Source organism: Marmota monax, unplaced genomic scaffold, assembly GCF_021218885.2.
Source record: "Marmota monax isolate L192 unplaced genomic scaffold, Marmota_monax_Labrador192_F-V1.1 WCK01_AAM20220418_F8-fsc00056, whole genome shotgun sequence".
In the NCBI taxonomy this organism is placed as follows: domain Eukaryota; kingdom Metazoa; phylum Chordata; class Mammalia; order Rodentia; family Sciuridae; genus Marmota; species Marmota monax.
In genome coordinates, this window is record NW_026695212.1 from 7,478,582 (window position 1) to 7,503,314 (window position 24,733).

General features: G+C 36.0%; 1 protein-coding gene across 1 annotated transcript in view; it reads right to left on the reverse strand.

Annotated features, from left to right (window-relative positions):
- Ptprr (protein tyrosine phosphatase receptor type R) overlaps nt 1-24,733 on the reverse strand; it is a 264,907-nt gene that overhangs the window by 32,326 nt on the left and 207,848 nt on the right. The window contains exons 7-10 of the mRNA XM_058574639.1: nt 22,720-22,906; nt 19,577-19,661; nt 9,249-9,328; nt 8,686-8,823 (exon numbers count right to left, since the gene is read on the reverse strand). Of these exons, the coding sequence (XP_058430622.1) occupies nt 8,686-8,823; nt 9,249-9,328; nt 19,577-19,661; nt 22,720-22,906 (490 nt within the window). The remainder of the gene's footprint in view (nt 1-8,685; nt 8,824-9,248; nt 9,329-19,576; nt 19,662-22,719; nt 22,907-24,733) is intronic.

Sequence of the window (24,733 nt, forward strand, 5' to 3'; positions counted from 1 at the left end):
TGGCGTATACGCACAAATTCCTGCAGATGCAATTAAGGCATGGAAGACTTTACAAGGACATGGAGGTTTACAAGGTCAATTATCTAAGGTAATACAAGGAGCTAATGAACCTTATGCTGAATTTGTAGATAGGCTTATTCAAACAGCTACCAGAGTTTTTGGGAATACAGAACAAGCAATGCCATTACTAAAACACCTGGCTTATGAGCAAGTGAATCGTTGGTGCAGAGATATCATTAGACCATGGAAACATGAAGATTTAAACACATATATTAAATTATGTAGAGACATTAATGAACAAGAGCAAGTCGTGGCAGCTGCAGTAAAACAGGCTTTAGATGCCAGAGACATTAATGAACAAGGGCAAATTGTGGCAGCTGCAGTAAAACAGGCTTTAGATGCCAGGCCAAGAACATGCTACAATTGTGAACAAATAGGACATTTTAAAAGGAATTGCCCCATTGGAGGAGGGTTTAACAAAACTAGGTATCAAAGGAGTAGAATACCAGGTATTTGCCCACGATGCCGTAGAGGGAGACATTGGGCTAATGAATGCCGTTCTCAAACCACCATAGAGGGTACTCCATTATCAAAAAATGAACAAGGACCAGGTGTTTATCCACGATATCGTGGAGAAAGGCATCGGGCTCCATTGCCAAAAAATGGACAGGGGGGCCCAATGCTCCGGGGCCCAAAACCACAAATATACGGAGCACTGGAGGAACCCAGCAACCCCATCAGGGTAGTGCCCAGGACACATTGTCCATCAGATCCCTCATCAGACAAACCAGAGGGAGCGCAGGGTTGGACATCTGCGCCTCCGCCAGAGCAGTACTAACTCCAGAGATGGGAGTTCAAATCATTCCCACAGGGGTGAAAGGACCTCTTCCCAAAGGAACAGTAGGCTTATTATTGGGACGCAGCTCTTCTACTCTAAAAGGACTTATGATAAGTCCTGGGGTAATTGATCCCGATTATGAAGGTGAAATAAAAATTATAGCCAGTTCTCCAAAGGGTATATCAGTAATTTCACCAGGAGGTAGAATAGCACAGTTACTAATAATACCCAGCCTACATGATAAATTTTCCAGTCGTACTGTAGAAAGAGGTTCCAAGGGATTAGGCTCCACAGGTGTAGATTGGGCTATGCTTTCTTTAAATTTAGATTCTCGCCCCATGCTAAAACTAAATATTCAAGGACATGAATTTAATGGGCTACTGGATACAGATGCAGACCTTAGCATCATCTTTCGTCAAAAATGGCCAAAACATTGGCCATTACAACAAGCCACTCAAACGCTTCGAGGCCTAGGAGTGGCGACTAATCCCCATAGAAGTGCAATGGTATTAGATTGGAGGGATCCTGAAGGATGTGAAGGAACTATACAGCCATATGTATTGGATCATCTTCCTGTAAATTTATGGGGACGAGGTGTCCTAGATCAATTAGGTTTGACATTAACAAATAACATCAACCAAAATGCACCCACTATTATGACTAGACAAGGTTTTAGGAAAGGAAAAAGATTAGAAAAACAAGAACAAGGTATAGCAGCACCAATACAAATAGATCAAGGAACAGAAAGACATGGGTTGGATTTTCAGAAAGGGCCACTGAGACAATAAAAATTACTTGGAAATCAGAAAGACCAGTATGGGTTCCTCAGTGGCCCCTGACTAAAGAAAAGATACAAGCAGCCCATGACCTGGTCAAACAACAATTAGCGGAAGGACATATACAACCTTCTGTATCTCCCCATAATACTCCCATTTTTGTCATCAAAAAGAAATCTGGTAAATGGAGATTATTGCAAGATTTAAGAGCCATTAATAATGAGATGGTTATTATGGGACCTGCTCAATCAGGGATTCCTCAGTTGTCTGCTTTGCCAAAAACCTGGTATGTTTTAGTTATAGATATTAAAGATTGTTTTTTTTCAATTCCAATTCATCCTGAGGATAGTCCACGTTTTGCATTTACTATCCCTGCACTGAATCATGAAGGTCCTGATCAGAGATATGAATGGAAAGTACTCCCTCAAGGGATGGCTAACAGCCCAACTATGTGTCAAATTTATGTTAACAAAGTAATCCAGCCACTTAGAAATCAAAATCCTGAACTACAAATATTTCACTATATGGATGATGTATTATTAGCACACAAAGATAAAAACACATTGCTAGAATGTTATGCCACACTTACAAACTTATTAAAAAATTATAATCTAGAGATAGCAATAGATAAAGTACAATTAAATTTTCCAATTAATTATTTAGGAGTTCTATTATCCTCAACCATGGTCCGTCCACCAAAAATTCAAATACGAGTAGATCAACTCAAATCACTTAATGACTTTCAAAAGTTATTAGGAGACATAAATTGGATAAGGCCTTATTTAGGTATACCAACAGGAGAGTTGGGACCTTTATTTGATATCCTAAAAGGTCCATCAGATCCAAATTCACCCCGAATGTTAACGCCTGAAGCAAGAAAGGCATTAAAAATCATTGAAACATATATGGAAAATATGCATTTGGATAGAATTGATATAAGTTTGCCTTCATTATTTATTGTACTACCAACAAAAAATATTCCTACAGGAGTATTTTGGCAAGAAGGTCCATTATTATGGATACATTTATCTTATTCTCCTAACACTGTTCTTACTAGGTATCCTGAGGCTGTAGGACAATTAATACTCAAAGGAATAAAAGCAGCAAAGGGAGTGTTTGGAATCTCTCCCAATAAAATTATTACTCCATATACTATGAATCAAATTGATGAGTTAGCTAATGAGTTAAATACTTGGGCAATAATCATGTGCAAATCTAATGTTTCATTTGATAACCACTTACCATCTAATCCTTTATTGTCTTTTTGGTCATTGCATCCTGTAATTTTTCCAAAAATGACAAGAAAAACACCTATCATGAATGCTCCAAATATATTCACTGATGGGTCAAATAATGGTACAGCAGCAGTAGTTACCCCTGATCAAACTTTTACATTTTTAGTACCCAAACAATCAGCTCAAAAGGTAGAGCTTAATGCAGTTTTACAAGCTTTTGTGATGTTTAAAGATTCTGTATTTAATTTATTTTCTGATAGTCAGTATGTAGTTAATGCTATAGTATCTCTTGAAGATGCTGGTAGGATTTCCCCTTCTTCTACTGTTTTCTCTTTGCTTTCCACTATACAAAGTCTAATCTGGGACAGAAAAGATCCATTCTTTATAGGACATATCAGGGCACATACAGGATTGCCTGGAGCCCTTAGTTTGGGCAATGATTTAGCAGATAAAACTACACATGACATACATATTTTTTCTACACTAGAAGAAGCTATAAATTTTCATAAAAAGTTCCATGTCAATGCTAATACTTTACAAAAGCGTTTTAAAATAACTAAGGAACAAGCTAGACAAATAATAAAACAATGTCAAAATTGTGTGACCTTTTTACCACAAGTTAATCTTGGAGTCAATCCTAGAGGATTGATACCTAACCATATTTGGCAGATGGACGTCACACACTTGCCAGAATTTGGAAAATTAAAATATTTGCATGTTACAGTTGATACTTCTTCTGGATTTTTGATGGGCTCCCTTCATGCCGGAGAAAAAACTAAAGATGTTATAGCTCATTGCTTACAAAATTTTGCCACTGTGGGTGTTCCAAAACAGTTAAAAACAGATAATGCCCCTGGTTATACTTCTACCTCTTTTAAACAATTTTGCTCAACATTTGGCATTACTCATATAACAGGAATCCCATACAATCCACAGGGACAAGGCATAGTTGAAAGAGCTCATCAAACTATTAAAATGTACTTATTAAAGCAAAAATAAGGAATTGGGAAGGGGTATATATTCCCCAAAGATAAACTTAAAATAACCCTTTTTACTCTAAACTTTTAAAATTTGGATTCATCAGGACTTAGTGCTGCGGAAAGGCATATGTGTCCAAAAAATGTGCATAAGCCCAAGGTACTTTGGAAGGATATTCTAACAGGACAATGGAAAGGTCCTGACCCAGTAATTGTCTGGAGTGGGGGTCTGTTTGTGTGTTTCCACAGGGAGAACAGCAGCCGATTTGGATTCCAGAAAGATTAACTAAAGCGATTTCTACAGACCAAAAAGAAGATGATTTGGCTCAAATCCATAACAACTGATATCCAAAACTCCAGTTTGGCTATTCTTACATCTGCAACAGAACCAGGATGCTTTTTTCAATATCTATTTTATTATTGCCCTTTGCCATATCATGAAGTTCTATTTTGTTTTTTGAGCTCATACAGACCTAGGTTAATGTTTTGCTGATCAGTTCTATTTTTTGACTATAGAGTTTTTAAACATTGCAATGGAGATTTCACCTGTAAAAAGTTATAAGGCCTTTACTATAATGTTATGCGTTGTATGTATTATATTATGTGTGCACACTTGTGTTTTGTGTTATATATTTGAATGTATGTATGTCCATATATCATATATGATGAGCGCTCATGATAAAATGGATCCAAATATTTTTTTTCACGTGATTTATATGGTTTAATTTAAATTGGGTAAACAACTGTTGAGGATTGTTTTAATATGTAAACAAAAAAGAAGGTTAACAGATCTGTTTGTTTACTTTCACCTTTCCTTTTCATTATATTTAATAATTCTCTTAAAGATAATGTAAATTGTTAAGAAAATTGTTTTCTTTTAGTGCCTTCTGTAATGTTACATAATTTTTTCTTTAGCCATTATTGCCAGAATTCCTATCTTCATCCCAGTGCTGGTGAAGTCAAAGATAAAACCAATCTACAGCTTCTACAATAGCCATCACTGAACTGCTTGCAGAACTTGCCTGAACACATTGTGAGCTCACCTGTATGCATTGTGAACTATCTGTTGGTGCAGCGACTTGTGGTAGTGTTGGGGTATTTTTGCTGATGATGTCATTGGTGGTACAATTTTTCCAAAAGGAGCCGTCAATTGGCTTGGTGTATCTTCCTCCCTTCTGCTTGTCATGATCGTCCAGCTAAAATTTGGGGGCCAACAGAGGTGAGGCAAAGAACCTCACCCCCCTGCTGGTACAAAGACCTCTCCACAGGTGTGGCTGTACTGGACCGGTAGTCAGTGACGGGTAAGATCCAATTGCAATGGTACCAACCTAAGGACCATATGTACTATTGGACAACCTAAGGCAGGCACGGTCCCTAAGCCACATGCTTGTTGTTTAAACAGAGAGGGGGAGATGTTGAGAGCCACAGCCGAAGGGGCCCCAGCAAACTTCCAGCTGCCAGCAAACTTCCAGCTGCTGGCTGATGATTGGCTCACAGCGGCCCCAGCAACATCTAGCTGATTGGCTCCTCGGCCCCAGCAACATCTAGCTGATTGGCTCCTCTGCGTTGATACTCATTGGGCTGTTTCCCTGCCCTTTCAGACCACGGAGCTGCTCATTGGGGGACGTTTTTGGCTCTGCCCACGTGACCCAGCCAATCGGCCTCAAGAGCAGGAGGATTGTGGGAGGTGGAGAGAAGCTTGTGGGAGAGAGAGGCTTCTGGAAAGCCGGTGGTGGCAGTTGAGGCTCTGAGGGTTTTTCCTGAGAGGCTGTTTTGTTTGGCGTGTGTGGTTCTAAAAGTAAAGTTAGTTTCTTTTGACAAGTGGCTCCTGATTGTGCCCAGCGAGACTGCGGCACTCTGGTATTTTATTGGCAAGTTATTTATACATATTTAGTATGATTACCAATTTATTTGGATTTATTTCTAGCCTACAATTTGTAAAAACTTATCTTGATTTTTCTATATTCCTTTTTCTTTTTTTTTAGTTAATTTTAAAAATTCTATCTGTTTCCTCTTCTGCCAGATTGGAAATTATGCATTCTACTTCCATTCTTTTAGTACGTAGAAAATTTAACATGCACATTTATCTTAAAGTCTAATCTTAGTTTGTATTTCTGCCCTTTTCATGACTAACATAGAAATATTTTAACTCTCTTCATGCTTTATTATTATTGTCCAGTACTTTAATTCTACCTTAATTCTTTCATTTCTTTTCTTGCTATTATTTATTATATTTGACTCTTCTTTTCTGGATTAAATCTCTTTACAATTTGGTAAGATCCTATTGGTATTAAATTCTTTCATTTTTTGGTTGTTTGAAATGTTTACTTTTACCCTCATCCCTGTATGATAGATTTGCTGGGTTTAGGGTTTAGAGTCTCCCCATCCCCCAATCCTTTCTAGGTATTATTCTACTGATTTTTGGCCCTATTGTATTTTTGTGTTGTTGTTGTTTGTTTGTTTTGAGAAGTCTTTTGCTAGTTAATCTGATTGTTAACATCATCTCTTTGGTGTTTTCCACAGATGTGTCTAGCTGTGGACTTAGGTTTACTTATCTAGCCTTGGATTTATTGTGCCTTTCAAATTTGAAGCCCATGTCTTTCAATGACTTGGAAAATATGTAGCCATCTTTTAAAAAATATTTCTTTTCCTCACATTGTTTTTTCTTCTAAGTCATCCATTAAACATTTCATGGGGGCATTTAAATACTATTCTTCATGTCACTTCAGCTCTCTTGGTTTTAGCCATTTTGATCTTTCAGGTAATCTCATCAGTTCTATCTTCTAATTCTCTAATTACTGATCTATGTCTACCTTTATAAACCTGCCTGGTAATCTTTTTTAATTTTAATGTCTACATATTATTTTTTAATTTTAATGTCTACATATTATTTTTTAATTTTAATGTCTATATATTTATTTCTAATACTTTTTAGTTTGATTATAAATATTCTTAGTCTTTTTTTGATAATGATTTGTTCTTTTGTTGACTACTTTATAGTTTGTATGCTAAATTATTTTTAAAATCCTACATCCATAAGTTTTTGTTATTTTAATTTCTTGTGGATCTGTTTGTACTATTGGTTGCTTTCCCTATTTTTCCTTATCATATTTATTTAATTGTATGTCTTATAATTTTGATTTGCGCATTTACATTTGACTGAGTGTTTTTCTGGAAATTCTGTGAGGCCTATATGGAGATTGTGTGCATTTGGAAATTATTGCCGCTCTTTCTATAAAGAGTAGTTTTCTACCATCTTGATACTTCACTTAGGTTAATTACCCTATCTGGCAATTTCTGATTTTAAAATTCTTGGGTTTCTCACCTTCAAATACTTAAGAGCATTTTTTTATCCTACAAGGAGGACAGATTTAGACAAATTAATTTCCTATTACATTCCTTTTTAGAAGGCAGGTTTGTTTTTGAGGTTTACTTTTTTATTTTTAAGTATATCCCCTATGGATGTTCACTTTATGGAAGGTCTCAGTTTCAACTTCTGGTTCTTGCAAGCCCAGGATTTGTGTCTAGTATTTATTAAAACACAAGTAATACTTAATTCTCTGGTCTTATGCTTTTACTAAATTTTTGAGCACCAAAATTTCCTTTCCTTTCTTTTTTACAAGCTCCAAACATGTTGTTTCACATTTTACCCAGTGTAACTGGTTTTGTGGTGGAAGGTTTTTCAGGTTATATAGGTCTGCTGTATTTCATAAATTCTATGGATGTCCATGTGGATGTATGCCTACAAAGAATATACCTTTTAAACTTGAAGAATCTTCGGTCACAAAGTTAAAATACTATGTATTTTAAACAACTGTGCAGGAATTGTCAGTGACTTAATATGTTGTCAGGGTTGTATTGTATGTGAAACAGCTGAGAATATTAGGAGTTATTTTTTATCATACCAACTGAGGCTCTCGTATCAGATTCACACAGAAATGTGTTTATTAGTAAGCCATATATTAATTAAGTGTATAACTTTGTATATTGGCCAAAAACATACATATTTTCCCAGTATAATCAGAAAAATGTGTCATCTATTATAGTAAAAATGGGGAAAAAAACAGCAAACTTTTTAAAGCTTACAAATAGCTGTTTTTCTGAGCCTGGGTTCTTTCAATTAGTAGCAGGATTCTACCATTGTCAAGAGTTACAATTCACCGAAAGGGCATAAGGAAAAGCTCAGTTTTCCTAAATTCTTATTGTTATGGAGAAGTCCTGGTATAATAATTTCAAGAAGAAAATGTTGACTAAAATCAAAATATGAATTACCCCAATAAGATGTCCTAAAATATAAGTAATACCTGGGAGAGTAGACTTCAGGAATCATTCAATGTCCTTACTGAGACTATGGGTACAAATGAGATGTGTGCACGCTAAGTATATTGACTTGTCTGAAGGAAAACTGTCACTCATAGACCAATACCAATTACCATTTTTCAGAAGTATAAAGTGACCTAACCTTTTGAAAATTTCCATCTTAACCCATTAACTTCTAATTCTATAAATATTTCCACAAAATTGACACAAGAGCACTAAAATAGGTTGGAAATCAAAATCAAGAATTTATATATTTGACTATATTAACTAATATTATTATATAATAAGAATATCAATAGTAATTTAATATTGTTTAATATTAACATTAAGTGATTTATATAGTTATATTGAATATTATATAATTTTGTTATATATTATATAACTTTATTTAAGTTTTTAATATGTGTTTCACATCTGGGACAATGGGACAAAGTAGGTTAAATCTACCTGTCAGAGGTACATGGTGATTTTACTTACACAAAACCTCTTCCCTAGCACTAGAACGTGCATAACATCCAGAACTTGGCTAAAGATCATACCTCATTTTTTTCTTTGAGTTTTGTGATCATAACAATCACAGGGCTGTCTTCCTGCCAAACCATCTGCCAGAAGTCATTCACGGTGTTGATCATGGGACCCTGCGTGGCAATGAACGCTTTCTCCTTGCCACTGTAGCCCTAGTTGGAGTAAAGAGACAAACATATTGTCTTTTAAGTGGATGCCTTGCAGTGAATGTTTAGGGGAAAGATCTTTGGCTGTGCTGGTCCAAAGGCAACATGGTTGCAAGAGCTTCATCGATTCTAGCACCATGATGCATGTGGCTGTTTTCCTAGCAAGTTCAGCAGGGCATTTGGTACTGAGGGTTGTAATGCTCCATCCTCACCAGAGCACCTGTGTGGAGACCGTAGTCAGGGACTAAAAGGAGGACTCATTGTGGAGGATTCAAACAGGGTTGACAAACTACAACAAACAGATACCCTTGCTAGCAACCAATTGAAATCAAACTCTTGAGAGGGGAAGAAAAGCAAAACTAAACCTAAAATCAATAATTCAAAGTATGTCAACATGCTCACCAGAAAGAAATTTCTATTTATTTACTTACCCTAATATAATTAGCATTGATGTAGGTGCTCAGTGAATCAGTTACATTCTTTGGCCTTAAACACACTCTGCTGTGGGGATCTAATGGAGAAAACAAGAAAAAATACATTAAATAAATATACTCTTTTAAAATTTCTTAAAACACCTATAACCTACAAGTGGCACACCTGTTAACTTATACACTGATTGTCTGGCATGTGCCAGTGTTGGCCCTTTATACATGTTGTGTTCGTCTCTTGAGCCATCAGTGTTTACTGAGGGACCTTTGGGCCCATCTTATATTTGCTACTGACATAAATCTTGTCCATGAGGAAGAGATGATGAGTTTATACTTCATGTCATTTTTCATGGGCTTTTGATACTTGACCCCATCTCTCATGTATATCCCTCTCATTTTCTTGGCATTTGGAATTTGAACCAGGTTTCGGTCTTCCTATTTTTCTTCTATTCCTTCAGAGGTGAATCATTTCTTCATATTTCATGATCTCATCTTCCCTGGACCCTTGGGGCTCAACCTGGCCTTGCTTCATGAGCTTGGACCCTGGCCAGACCCCCTGATTTCCTGAGATAGACAAGCTATTTCACTATGTGCCGGGCACTGTCTATCAGTGTGGGGATGGAGGGTAGAGCAAACCAACAAAAGAGGGAGCTTTTAAAGAGAAACAATTCATTTCAGTGAGTTCCCAGTCTGTTCATAAAATTGCCAACAGCCTGTGCTGATTACCTAATGGATGTCAGAGTCTGTTCACAATACTTTACAGGTGTGATGTTGTTTAGTCTTCATAAGTCATTCATAAAAATATCTAAATTGATACCCCCATCTTTCAAATAGCAAACAAACAGAGAAGTTAAATCACTTCTCCAAGAGTACACAGTCAGGAAGAAAGTAATGGAGTCAGGCTCTGAACGTCTGCTATCTACTCTAGAGCATCCTTAGTGACTATGCCATGTTGCTTTCCTAATGTTGGCAGCCACACAAACTGATAATTACATTCCACATGTTACATCCTAGGAGTTGCCTAGTTTCTTCCTGAAATAATAGAAAATTCAGTGCTTTTCAGCATCCCTTCTCAGTGGAAGGTGGTGTAAAAACTGGGCTGCAGCAAGGAAGCACCCCGCCTTCTATACGCATATCCTGAAGTAAGACAGTCTGGGTGTAAGACAAGGAGACAATCTCTTTTATTCACAGGCCAAGCTGAGAAAATCATAGATAAAGTGAGGTAGGGAGAACTAGAGGAAGAAAGTTGCATAGAATACCTGTGAGTGGGAGTCAGAGGTAATTGAAAATGTAACAAATCTGGCACAACCAACATAGATTTAATATTTATTATTTAAATTTATATTACATTTAGCTTCACATATAATTGCTATTAAAGATAATAAAAGCTATGACTTGTCTTTAAAAAAAGACAAGTCAGCCCATAAGATTAGGAGTGGTGTGGTGTGAAAATACAGCCACAAATTCTTTGACACTCTGTCTACAAAAAAGTAGAGTCCCGTTCACATTCCCTAAAATGTGGGCAGAAATGAATGACTCACATATAATGAATGGAATGTGACAAAGTTGACAGAGCTACCCAGGTCCTAAAGGATATACCACTTCCTCTTTGCTTTCTTTCTTGGGTTGTTTGCCCTGGAGGAAGCTGTCTTGTCTTGAGGGAGCTCAAGTAGCCAAACAGCACAGCCAAAATGAGGGAGCCATCATGGAAGGAGATCCTTTAGCGCAAGTCACTCCTTCAGCTGACTGCACCCCTGCTCAAGGTCTCAACAGAAACTTCACACATGATCCTGTACCAGAACTATCCAACCAAGCCAATTCCTGATGCATGGAAACTGTGAAATGTTTATTGCTTTAAGCCACTAAATTTCAAGATAATTTGTTATATAGCAGGTAATAGGTAATATGAGGAAAAATAAGGAGGCCATCAACAAACACTGGGGTGACAATACCATGGTTATCATTGTACTCACTGTGGGCTGAATGTATGCCAGAGATAGAGCAGCTATCATCCTTTTATGTATTCTGTCACCTAATTATCATGGCTTTATAAAGTAGATACTATTAACATTCTCTTTATCTAGATTAGTTAATGGAAGCGTAGAAGGGTTAGGTAACTCACCCGAGGTCATGTAGCTCAGAAGAAGTAAAACAGAGAATGAACCCATGTTATCAAAGTCAGAGCCATAAAGGCCATTATCAAAGGTGATGTTGAAAATATAAAGCTAAATTTCACTCATCAGTCCATAGGGTGTTTGAAATGAAGGCATATCTTAGAAGTAATAGGAGCTTCCATTCAGGGATGGATAAAACGGATTTGATCTCTAAAATATCTGGTTTTAGGAAGAGGAGCCCCAATTCTGCTTGAAATTACAGCATGGCACGTGAAGACCAAAATGCTGATTGGATAAGGCACAGGTATAACAGCTCCTGGTCCTGTTAGATGTAAGCAATCACAATCCAGGAGATGTCAATCAATCCTAGAAATCAGTGGGAACACCTCTTGGTAATGCCATGCTTCATAGTAGCTGGACTTCTTTCTTCTTCATCTAAAACACATTGCACAAGTTCCTGGTGTGTTCTTTTGGATGATCTAAAGGAAAAAGGATGACTACAGGGTACTATGAGGACTTGATAAGGACTAGTTGAGTCAGGATAGTCCACAAGGGACTGTGGACTGGGCTCAGCAACATGGAGCTCTCTCTTGGGATGGGGGCTTCCAGCTTTTATTTGAATTTCTCCTGAAGGGTTGTGTTGGGGAATATGATCCTGAAGCAGACTACCCTCCCTGGCAATGTTTCCTAAGTTAGCTTATCACCTGGAGCCCTCACAGTGCAGGTTCTAGGAGTCAGAAGCTGGCACCTGTCACTCAAATACACCTCATTTCCTCCAGATCTGCTGAAGTCGTGGCAGCTCTCTATATTTCCTACAACAGCAGTAGCAGGGTACCTTCATGTGCACAGGCCATTTTCCATAAAGAGCTTGTGCCTGACTTTGTTTTCATGATGTTTTATCCATTTTTTAAAAAAAGCATATCCTCCAAATATAAGCTTTAGTTCCTAGCCCCTCATCCCCATCTAAATTTATTCTTGTTGGTAAAACCTCTTGGTCTGAATAAAATTTACCAAGTCCTTCATAATGTCAAAGGGCTTGTGGTAGGCAGCTCTTTTGTTCTCTCATCTTTCCCCTTCCCTTGCCCTACCAAATTTCTTTGAATTCCTGTGAGCTGCATTTTAACATTCAGAGTGAAATGATTCCGTTTTTCTTTGCATATCTTTTGTCAACCATATGGATCAAAATTCTTTACATAATATAAAATTAGAAACAATCCGAAAGAGAAGCCACAGTGGAGCAAACAGCAGGATTCACTGAACATACTCCATTAATGATAGCAGAGAGGAGGGGACCTGACTGGGAGCTTTTGACTGTGCAGTCCCCTTAAACATCTTTCTGAGTGAGCATGTGTGGGGCCATCTGGCATTTCTGCTGTCATCAGCTGGAACACACAACAGCATTCATAGCTCACATACACACATGCAAGCGCATGCACGCGCGCACCCCCACCCCCCACCCCCCACATCCCCTGCCAACACACCCAGATGTGTATAAAAGACAGCTGTCTCCTGGTATTCACTCTCCCTCTTTCTTTAGTAACAAAATCCCACCCAGGTTCTGGCAGGGCCTTGGTATAATGCACAGAATTAGACTCCTCTAATTATTATCATCTCTTGCAATTAGTTGTGGCCACATGATTAAGTTCTCAATGTGAAAGGTGAGAGTCAGGGATGTGTGTGATTTTTACACCAAGGGAGTGAAGTGAAGGGTAATGTTCTCCTTCTTCCACTCTCACTTCATCCTGCTGCTTAAAACATGGTTGCAGTGACCAGCATCTCAGTGTGCAAGGAAGCCAAGGCCCTGGGGATGGCAAAATAACCAGAGAGAAGAGTTGAGATGAAGGATGTGGCAAAGCCACCATACGACCAGGAAGCTTATACCTGGAGGGAAATGCACTTTCAATTTATTTAAACCATTACTATTTTGGGTGTGTTTAATGAGATACACACACACACACACACGAATTAATTTCTATTAAAAATAGTTAAAATTTATATATATATAAATTTTGGAAAAAGATATCAGAAAGGGATAGTATTATCACGAATCAGTTCTGCTTAGGGAGGCATTAAACAGAGTAGGCGTATTCTATACATCCAGGTTTGGTGCACATTCAGAAGTTGAATTCAGGATTTCTTAGGATCAAAGTTCACATTTGCTAAGTAAAAGAAAAAAATTTTGGTGATATAATAAAAGATATTCCTTTTAGTCTAAAATTAAGCCCCAGGTTCTACAGCATTGTCACCAAAATGCCTGCAGTGATTAGACCAGCCTGGATATCACTAAATTACCCACTGTACTGATTTCTTCTATGTTGTCTACAACAAACTGTTCCAAATCCATTCCCCTGTTTGGAAGAAGCTATCTCTAGTTACCATGTGTGACCACTAGTCACATGTGGCCATTGAGCTCTTGATATATGGCTAATGTGAATTGAGGAATGAATATTTTAATTACTTCAAATTCATTTAAATTTAAATTTATGTAGCCATATGTGGCTAGTAGTTTTTTTCCTGGACAGTGAAGGCCCAGAGGATGAAATCCAAGTTTCTTACTTAGTAGAGCACAGCAGGTCTTCAGTGACATTTTCTCCATAGGCACTTTCCCACATGTACCTTTTGACCTAGCTCCATGGATCTAGGGCAATCACCCAAACATTCCATGACCTTATAGGTTCCAGGCATTTGCACATATTGCACCCTGTGCCTTCTCTGCCTGGTAAAGTAGTCTTTCCCAATTATTCAGGGCTCAGTTCTAATGATATGTCTTTCCGAGACCCTCTCTGGCCTTACCAGACAGCACTAGCCATTCAATATTTTGCTTAGACTCCCTGCATTTTATTTCAGTATTTATCATCCTGCATTTTGAGTGCTTAAATTTCTGTCTACCCTGAAGGATTGTGGCAAATCTCTTGAGGGCAAAAAGTTGTATGTAATTCACTTTTGTATCCTATATCATTTCTGTCTGGTATGTGTTCAAAGAAAGTTTAATACTAGAATTAATTTCTATTAGAAATATTTAAAACATTGCTTTTGACTTTCCAGATTTTTTTCTTTTCTAAGAAAATGAAACAAGCAAACTTTCATTCCTTTTAGTATCCACTGATTATTAGAAATTTCCATAAATGCCCTAAACCACTCAGGCTTGAAAAGAGTCCCAGTGCCTTCAGTTTTTGTAATGCTTATGATATATATGATTTACTAGGAACCCGATCTTATAACTATGTAGAAGCGATTCCATGTCAAGCTAAAGTTTATGTTGGAAATTAGTAATTCATAGTAATTTCCAAGTATTTAGAGGTTTTCAAATACTTTTTTTTATCTTTAAAGCAAGAACCCAATATATGACTGAATAGGGGAAAATGTAGATTTCCAACTAAAGCTTTTTAATATATTGGGTTAGACTATTAAAACAGCTGAGGATTAAAAATATACTTTACCACCACCATCATCATCATTTTCATCCCTACCTCCACAATTTTATTAATGTTATGCATTTAAGTCTACATATTAGTTAAATTCACTATGATAATTTTAACCAAATACTTCTGAACTATGTTAAATACTTAACATAGCATTTATGATACATCAGGGTAGAAGCAATAATAATTACACATATTATTTGAATACTGATCATTATTCCTCTCTTCATTTTGCTCTGCCCTTTTATTTTTCTTCTCCCCTCCTCTTTTTTTCTTATTTCCCATAATTCTTTTTTCCTTATTTCCCTTCTTTTCTCCTCCTTGTTCATGTATCTTTTCAACTTTATTGGACATAAATATAGATGTGTTTCACCAAGTCTGTATTTAAATTTGTTCTGTCAAACTTATATTTATGAAATTTCCTCACCTTGGTCTCTCTAAAATATATGCTGTAATCTTAAATTTTCCATTTAACAGACAAAATGATACCTGGATCCTGATGTGACTAACATTATATTAGATTTTATCAAAGGTTAGTCTGTGTCAAAATTTTCCCCCAGGAAGAAGTGCATTTGAGCTTTGAAGTCAAGAGATAAATTGGTTAGATGGGGAAAAATATATCACTGTAGCATGTGAACAAAGCCGGGGATGAAAAGAATGGTTTCACAGACTAATCAACATAAATCGGGAAATGGGAGGAAAGGAAGGAATTGGTTATATCTTTAACAAAAGAGAGAGGATACCAAGCCCGCACTGTCTAATGCAGTAGCCAATTAGTCATATGAAGCTAATTAATTTATCTAAATATGAAATAAAATTTAGAAATCAGTTCCTCTAGCTGCATTAGCTATAATCTTCAAGTGTTCACTTGCTACAAATGGTTAATGGGCTATCATATTGGAATTATATAGAACATATCCATAGCTGTAGAGAGTTGATGGTGATTATATAGAAGATCACTTGTAAAAAGCACATGAAAATTATAAAAGAGGGCTCTTGAATACTATGCTTTTGAACCTTTGAACCCTTCTATACATAGAAGAGCATTTTCCATAATTTATTCTGGAACGATGGATTCATCATCATTTAGTTAGGGAGGGAAAACAGAAACCAAATCGTATTATTTATTGGAACTTTGCTTGTCATTTTACATACAATATCATTTAATTCTTCCAATGTCCTTGGAAGCTAGTATTATTATCTCTTGTTTTTAGGGATGAAGAAAAGGATGACAAAGGAACATTCAGTAGCCTGTTACAAATTGTGAATGTTTTTTAGTGGAGTAGGAAATAATCTAACTCAATCTGTTGCCTTCAAGAATGGTTCACTTGTTTGAATATCTACCTTGTACTAAGTACTTAATATAAAAATATAAAAGCATAATTTAAGTTAAAACATAACTAGATACTACATTTTTAAGTAAAAAAGCATAGTCAGAGTAAACAGTGTTCTTTAATTTTGTATGTATTGTCTTATTTTTGTATAAGTGAAGAAGTGCACATAGTTTTTATTATTTTACTTCATTGGGTGCTAATAATTTTATATTGTTATATGACTGGGCTTTTTCCCTACTGCTTTTGAGATTTTGGATAGACGTATTTTATGACTAATATTTATTTATATTACAAAATAATTTGACATAAACTTGACTTTAGCACTTCAATCTACCATATACAGTGTTCTGAACCAGGCTAACATTGTCCTGTCCTCAGAGAAATAGTTAAAATTGAATGAGTTCTTAGTATCTATGTACTAAAAAAAATCCTCAAAATTATATGGCATTACTGTTGTGTTCAAACTACCAAAATTTTAAATGTAAAAGGAGTTTATTGTAGGTTAAAACAATAAAAACAAACATAATGTTTCAAATCTTGGTCAATGGCGAATTATCAACTAACTTAACGTTTTAAATTTATCCGTATTTTATTCTAAAATAAATCATAAAGAACAGCTTTGCCTATTTCATTTCAGTCTCTCATAATAATTTTCAGCCAAGAGTGTGGCTTGTCAAAACTCTATTTGCTAAATAATATTTCGTGCAACAAGGTTGGGTGGGATATTTGGGCTACAAGCACTTTCAACAGAAAATCCATCATTCCAAACATCAGTTGTCAGCACAGGTGCCCCTGGTTGAGAAAACGGTCCACCCAGTTCTGGGAATGGAAAAGCTGACACAGAGTTGTGGCGCAGTTGTCTGATATCATCAGGGCAGGAAACAGAGAAGGCTGAACTTTGAAATAATCCTAGTAATTTCCAAATCCTTCTGAAATTAGACGGCAGTTCCTGTATACATAATAATTGTGGTGGATGAATTACTTAACGTTCAGTATATTTTAGATGAAAATTTTAGCAGTGAAGAGAGAACCAATTCTTACACAGAGCACATTCATCCCTTTTAGCTAGTTGTAGTCATAGCATGTCTTTTGACAGTGATTAGAGCTGAGGTAAATAGATTTGCCTATACAGACTAGTTAAAATGTTGGTGTGGAGTGACTAACAATGCATTTCAATTCCACCAAAGGGGCGGCCTGGAGACGCATTAACAGTGTTAATAGTAACTCTGGGCTGGGGTTCTAGCTCAGTGGTAGAGCACTTGCCTTGCATGTACAAGACTCTGGTTCTGATCCCCAGCACTGCGAAATCAAACAAACAAAAAACCCCAGAAATTCTTCAACTGCTTGAGTTTAAGTGCTTATGATAAGTATGGAGAATTTATTTGCTGTTTTATAAGTGAATTGATGGAATTGAAACTATTTCAATGTCAATACTTCAAATAAATCTTTGTAGCTCCATCTTTGCAGAGTTGTTGCCATCAGATGTTTACGGATTTGGCCAAAACCCCAACTATATCTGTTTGTTGAGTGATGGAAAATATTACTTCTCCAAAATGTTTTTGCAGAATTAATTCCTACGCTCCTGTACCTCTTACACCATAGCTCTATTCTAGCTCTATGACATTATTACTCATTTACATGTCTCTCCTCTCCAGTCCATGAGCTCCTTGATCTTACTGTTTCTCACTCCTTATGGGTCCCTGGCCTCCATCTCATTGCTTGATACTGATAATTTTCATGCAGTCAATTTTAGCTTGAATGTAATTTATAGTATCTCAAAGTGTGGTCCTGGTATCAGTTGTATCAGAATCACCTGGATATTTGCTAGAAGCAGTTTCCTGGGCTCAAGGGCACACCTACTTAAACAAAACCTCAGGGACTGGGCACAGGGTGCTGGATTTTCAACACAGATGATAGGTGATTGTTATGCACAGTGGTAATAATATCACTGAGATATAATTCACATTCTATACAGTTTGTCCACTAGCATGCCACCACAGTTATTTTTTCCGCTCCAGCATCCTGAAAATATCATCATGACCAATTTTATAATATTTTCAGTATTCCCCAATAAACTCCATACCCTTTAGCAGTCATTCCCATTCCACTCAACACTGGGAAACCACTGATTTGCTTTCTGTCTTCATACATTTGATTGCTGGACATTTCATACAAATGGAATTATAAAATATGATGTGTTTATGCTGTTTTCTTTCATTTAGCAAAATATTTTTAAAGTTTATCCATTTCTAGTATATATTAGTATCTGGTTTCTTATTATTCATTCCATGTAAATTCAGAATACTCATATAAAATATGAATTTTGGATATACTGAATTTCATTTCCTGTTCATCAATCAATGGACATTTGTGTTATTCCCACTCTTTGGATATTAATAATGTTGCTATGAACATTTTTGTGTATTTTTTTGTGTGGACACATGTTTCATTTCTCTTGGATGTATACTTAGGAGTGGACTGGTTGGTTCATAAAGTAACTTGAGGTTTTACCTTTTGAGGAACTACATACTACTTTCCTAAGTAGCACTTAGTAATCCTATGAGCGATGTCTGAAAAGGTTACAATTGCTGTACATCCTTGCCAATGTTTTTTATTGTCTATCATTTATATAATCATCTTAGTGGATATGAAATGACATAGCATTGTGATTTTGATTCTCTGATGGCTAATGATGGTGAGCATCTTTTTATATGTTTATTGGTTATTTGTTTATCTTCTTTGGAGAAGGCAGACTTCTATTGAAGTCCTTTGACTATTTTTAAATTGGGTTGTCCTTCAATAGTGAATTGTAGGAGTACTTTATATACTGTACTTACAATTCCTTTTTAAATACATGATTTGAAAATATTGTTTTCTATTCTGTGGGTTGCCTTTTCTCTTTCTTGATAGTGTCATTTGAAGCATACTTTAAAATTTTATGTAGTTTAATTTATTCTTCTTGGTTTATTGTACTTTTCATGTCAAATTAAAGAAACCATTGACTAATTGAAGATCATGAAGATTTATACCTTTTTTATCTTAAGATTTTTATTTTTTTAGCTCCTATGTAACATGTAGGTATCTGATCCATGATATAAGGTAGGGTTCAATTTCATTTTTTGGTAGGGGGGGCGTGTTGTTTTAACATTATTTGTTGAAAAGATGCTCCTTAACCTATTGAATTATCTGATAACTCATGCTAAAAATCAATTGGCCATAATGTGTAGGACAATAAAGTTTTAGAGTCAAGTATCTACTGAAATTGTGAGCAGATCATTATAATATAAGTAATATAGAATGAAATTATTTACTTCACACGACTTTAATGGTTATTATTAGTTTGATATATGGCTGTAACTCCAAATTTGGGCATTGTGAGGATTGGAAATGGTGAAGCCAAGGTGAATGAAAAAGGCTTGCCCTGTGCTTTGCAGTGCAAATTACTGAATCAAGAAACTTACTTGGCAAAATGGTCTTATAGCGATTTTTAGTTCCATGACGTGGAATGTCAATTTCTTTGGGATCCACAAAGTTCATTGGTATTTCCTGCAAAAATAAATGATATCAAATTCGTATATCTAATGCTGACACAAAGAAAATCTTCACAGGGGGCCATTTGATCCATGCTGTATTGGACTTCAAAGTCCTTTATAAAACAACAGACTGCCACCTCTGGCTGACCCACACCCTTCCTTTCATAAACATGCTGGGTGCACCCTGTCAAGCTGACTTCTAAGAAGCAGTGCTCTGTGTCAGAAAGCATTATGTTATATGTAGCCATTAAAGAGCCATAAAATGCTTAGATTTTAAGAATCATGTTATGACACAATTGCTGGAATGACATAGATAGCTGAAAAGTAGATTTTTTACAAGGCGTTCAGGTTTTTAAAAAATCTTTATGTAAGTATAGTACCAAAAAAACTCACTCTGGTGGATCCTTCTTTAATATTAATTATGGATTTTTTAATAATGATTAAAGCCTCCCGCCCAAAGGGGCACATATCAAAGAGTTTTTGTTGTTGTTGATTCAAGCAATGATGACATATTGTTTTTTTTTTTAATTAAGGAAAAGCTTATAGTTGGATTATTTCGTTTGTGCTTGTAAATATAATATGTTTTAATGAAGGGTATACAGATACTTTCTCTCACTTAAGAATATAAATGTCCTTATTTGGTCAGAATATATGTCATAGGTCTCAAATGATTAGAGAGAGCACAATTAGAATAGAAGTGTCTCTACATGAAGGCATTAGACATGAAAATGTGAGCATTTTTAGCTAATAGGGGCAAAGAAAGCAATGGGCAAGAATTTTCAAAAGAACCCCAACAAATATTTTAGGATTTGGTTAATCAAAATAGTATGTTTTCCAACATAAAATTATCCAAAGGATTGTTTAAGTAAGGTTAATGTGAAATAAAATAACTTTTGTGTTATTTAATGCCTGATAAGTATAAATTCCTCTGATCACATAAAATAATATTTTATTACTTAATTTACTCCAATGGAAAATACAGCTCAACATACTAATATTCTTTGAAATGAAAGAACTCATCTATAAATTAATTCAAATTATCCCAGTTTTCAGTCAATCTGAAACTTTGAGAAAAGTCAGACTATATTATGGATTTGAGGCTTGGTCTGCAGAGCAGAGCAGCTTACTTTCCATTAACTTCTGTTATTTTAGATTTTTATAATATTCTCTGATCCACCTACATGTTTTAACTTCTCAGTTCCAAGTTACCAAATGACCTAAATTGTTGGACGTTCAATAGAAAACACATGTTCATGCCTGATCATTTTAAACAGGTCAGTCTGTTTTGGCAAAGCCATTAAGTAGGTAATATCTTTATTCCTTACTTTTCTTTCATTTTACCTCCTGTTTTATGACACACACACTGACAATCTGTCATCTTCCAGCATTTTCCCTCTCTTGGATATTCCTTGTTGGCCTTACCTGTCCTTTCAGGGAAGTAGGTTATGCTAAAAGCTTATTTCACAAACAAAGGCCACCTTGGTTCTAGAAAAGAATACTAGGTGTGCCTTTGGTTAGCTGTGTGATCACCGGCTGGTTCTTTTATCCTGGTAGGTCTCATTTTCTTCTCATATAAAAATATGACACACAGCAGAGTATAATTTTTAAAACCTCCATGTTTGTATTTGACTTAAGACAATTAATAATAGTTGATAGTGCTAACAGTTGATCTGTCTGTACTAGATCTTTTGCCTTAGCATGGCTGCAAATATTTAAACTGATCCTGGAATTTACTTTATTCAACCTATGTGGCTTAAGGTATATGACTGATTTAAGATGCAAGTTGATCTACCAAATAAATATTCCCTTTGGACAACAATTAAACCCAAGAAGTCTAATCTGATGCCTGAATCCAAACTCTTTGGGTATATATATATGTTGTTATGCATTAAGTTATCACCTAGAATATTGATAGGTCCAAAACACTTGGTTTTCTTTCTGTGTTCTTTCTTTCATTTAAGATAAGCACCATATGCATCCTGTTGGTTAAGACAAAAAAAAAATGGATATCAATCCTGACTTCTTCATTACTTCTGGCTACCTTTTGTAGGCTTAAAAGATTCTCTTTGTAGGTTTATAGATTCTCTCCATTTTCAAAATAGAGTGTGATCTTTTTAAAATATAAGTTTAAATGCATATGTGATTCTAAAAAATATTTTTGAGGCTCAATTTATGCCACTTCTCATCTTGATTCCGGTGTTCCTGTTAAATTGAATTGTGGGAGGCCATCCTCATACGTGATTTGAGTTACCTCCCTGGCTGGGTGAGAGGCGCTTAGACACAGCTGTGTCAGAGCTATTCCCCAACCTTCTCCAGGTCTGAGGGCTTGTCCGTGCAGAGGCGTGTCTGGCCACTGCCCCTAAGACACAATCATCGCCCCTGACCTTGGGATGCTGCCCCCTTAACCTTCATTGGATGGGATTTTCCCTGGAATTTTTTTTTCCCCAATGCAATAAAAGTCCACTCCCTGCGTGTTTGTTCTCTCTCTCTCTCTCTCTCTCTCTCTCTCTCTCTCTCTCTCTCCTGTTCAGTAAACCTTGCTACCGCATTAGGTGGCTGGAGGCGGGAGCTAGGAGAAGCCATCCTGGAGCTGGTTTAAAGGTAATTAGAGTCTTGTCTCTTTAATTTAAAACTCCCTAGCGTTTTGCTCACGGTTTGAACCTTCTTTAATAAAGCCAGCGCTGGTCGCTGGGCAGATTGAATAATTTAATTCCTCAAAAAGTGAAAACGACTTTTTTTTAAAATCCTAAAATGCTCCTTTTGTCTATGGCCGTGCCACCCTGCATGTGCCAAATCTCTTCAGAAATGCTCCTTCTCTGCCCAGCTTCTTTGTACCATTGCATTGCCTGGTCAGCTCTTACATACTCTGCCTTAATTTAGCTACTGCTGTGTAGTCTAAACACTTAATCAACAGTTGATAAGACAGTGGGTAGCTCTAAAACCATCATACATTATTATAAACATTTGTTTGCTATAAGCTGCTTGAGCCCAAGGTAGCACCATTCTCACGTATATCTCATTATTTTCCATATGTATAAAAATACTGAAGAAAAAATAAATGGCAGGCTCACCATGAATTCACTTTGGAGTAAATGTGAGCTTGCCACGACGTCCCTCAGCTGTGACCTGGTGAGAATTCGGCTGGCTGACTGAAGGTATTCCATGGCCACCTTCTCCCGTGGGGTTGGAATAGCCACGAAGGGTTCAACATTCCCCAAGCTACTCATGTCCAATGTAAGAGATACATTGGATCCTCGCCTACATGGAAAAATAACATTATTAGGTTAACATCACATGAATTATTTTGATCACACAAATTGTGTGTGATTGGTCTTTTTGAAAATGCATGTAATTCAGCAAGAACTTTTACAGAAATAAGGACCAAATGTATTTTTTCTTTTGGTGCCATGATTGATAATAGCAACTACTCACAAATCCTTTATAGAAAACTGACAATTTTATTTTTGCAAATAACTCCAAATTGAGAACATGTACTATAATTTACTAATAGATATAGTTGTTATGGAAATAATAGGATGGCTAATTATATTTAGTGAAAAATTTAGGGAATGTAAACACATTTGAATTGAGAAAATCAGACATAACAAACCAATTTTTACTTACACATATGTCTGAAAGTCCAGTAATAAATCATGTCGTCATATAATATTTTTGACATCAATGTACTGTGCTTATGATTTTACTGGACATAGGAAATATAGAGAAAAATGTCTTAAGTGTACTCCCCATGAAAAAGTAGAACAAGGTAATGCATCTATCGATTAGCTTTACTTAGCATTCCACAAAGTATACATATTTCAAAACATCATATTACACAAATAAACACACTTATACTTTTCAAATAAAACATAATAAAAATAAAAAACCACAATCTCTGTTTTGGTTCAACTTATTGCATTTGAAATACAATTTAAAAGTATAGGGCTGGGGTTGTGGCTCAGTGGTACAGTGCTTGCCTAGGATGTATGAGGCACTGGGTTCCATCCTCAGCACCACATAAAATAAACAAATAAAAAATAAAGGCATGCTGTCTATCTACAACTACAAAAATTTTTTAAGGTGTATATATATATATATATATATATATATACACACACACACACACACACATACACACACATATATGTATCTATATGTATATAGATACATATATGTATATATATACTTTTTATACATATATATGTGTGTATATATATATATATATATATATATATATATATATGTATTTTTTAACTTCTGAGTGAATCCTTAGCTTCTGTCTCCACCATTGCTTTATATATAGATGCATGTCTACGTGGAAATGTATATATGTACTGCTATTTAACTCTGTGGTGACCTACAAGAAACTGTAGAGATCACAGGCCTGTAAACTAAGCTCCAATTTATCTTCCCTTTATAATTACACTCCTTTTTTTGGGAAGTGAGGTGGGTCTCTTTCAGTATAAAGACCCCAGTATCCTGGGTGGAAGGTGTAAGTGATTCTTACAGTTAAAATAGCTGTAAGGAACATAACAGTAAAATAACATGTGACAGTGACAGCAAGGCTGTTCCTATAAAATAGCATGTGAGAGACTGAGGGTCAAAGAGAGAGACTGCATTCATACTAATTGGTGGATTTAAAGGGATCTTTGGTGTGTGTCAGGAGATTAAATATGGTGCCAAATGGTTGGTGTTGCATAGGAGGGAACAACAGATCAAAGCAAATAAGAGTAAAGACAGTAAGAGTAGATAGTAGGCCCAGAAGGTTAATCCCTCCAAATTGTGTTCTCTATACTTGCTATGTATTGGATTGCCACATCAGGAGATAGTTAATCCATTAGAGCCTAATTTTTTTTTTGGTGTGTGTGTGTGTGTGTGTGTGTGTGTTGCTGGGGATTGAACCCAGGGCCTTGTGCATGTGAGGCAGGCACTCTACCAACTGAGCTATACCCCTAGCCCTAGAGCCTAATTTTAAACAATGGAAAAGTATGAGAATATAAAACCAAAAATCCACTGAACAAAAAGTTGCAGCTTCAGTGCAATTCTAGTTCAATAATTGTTTTTAAAGAATAATATCATTTTATT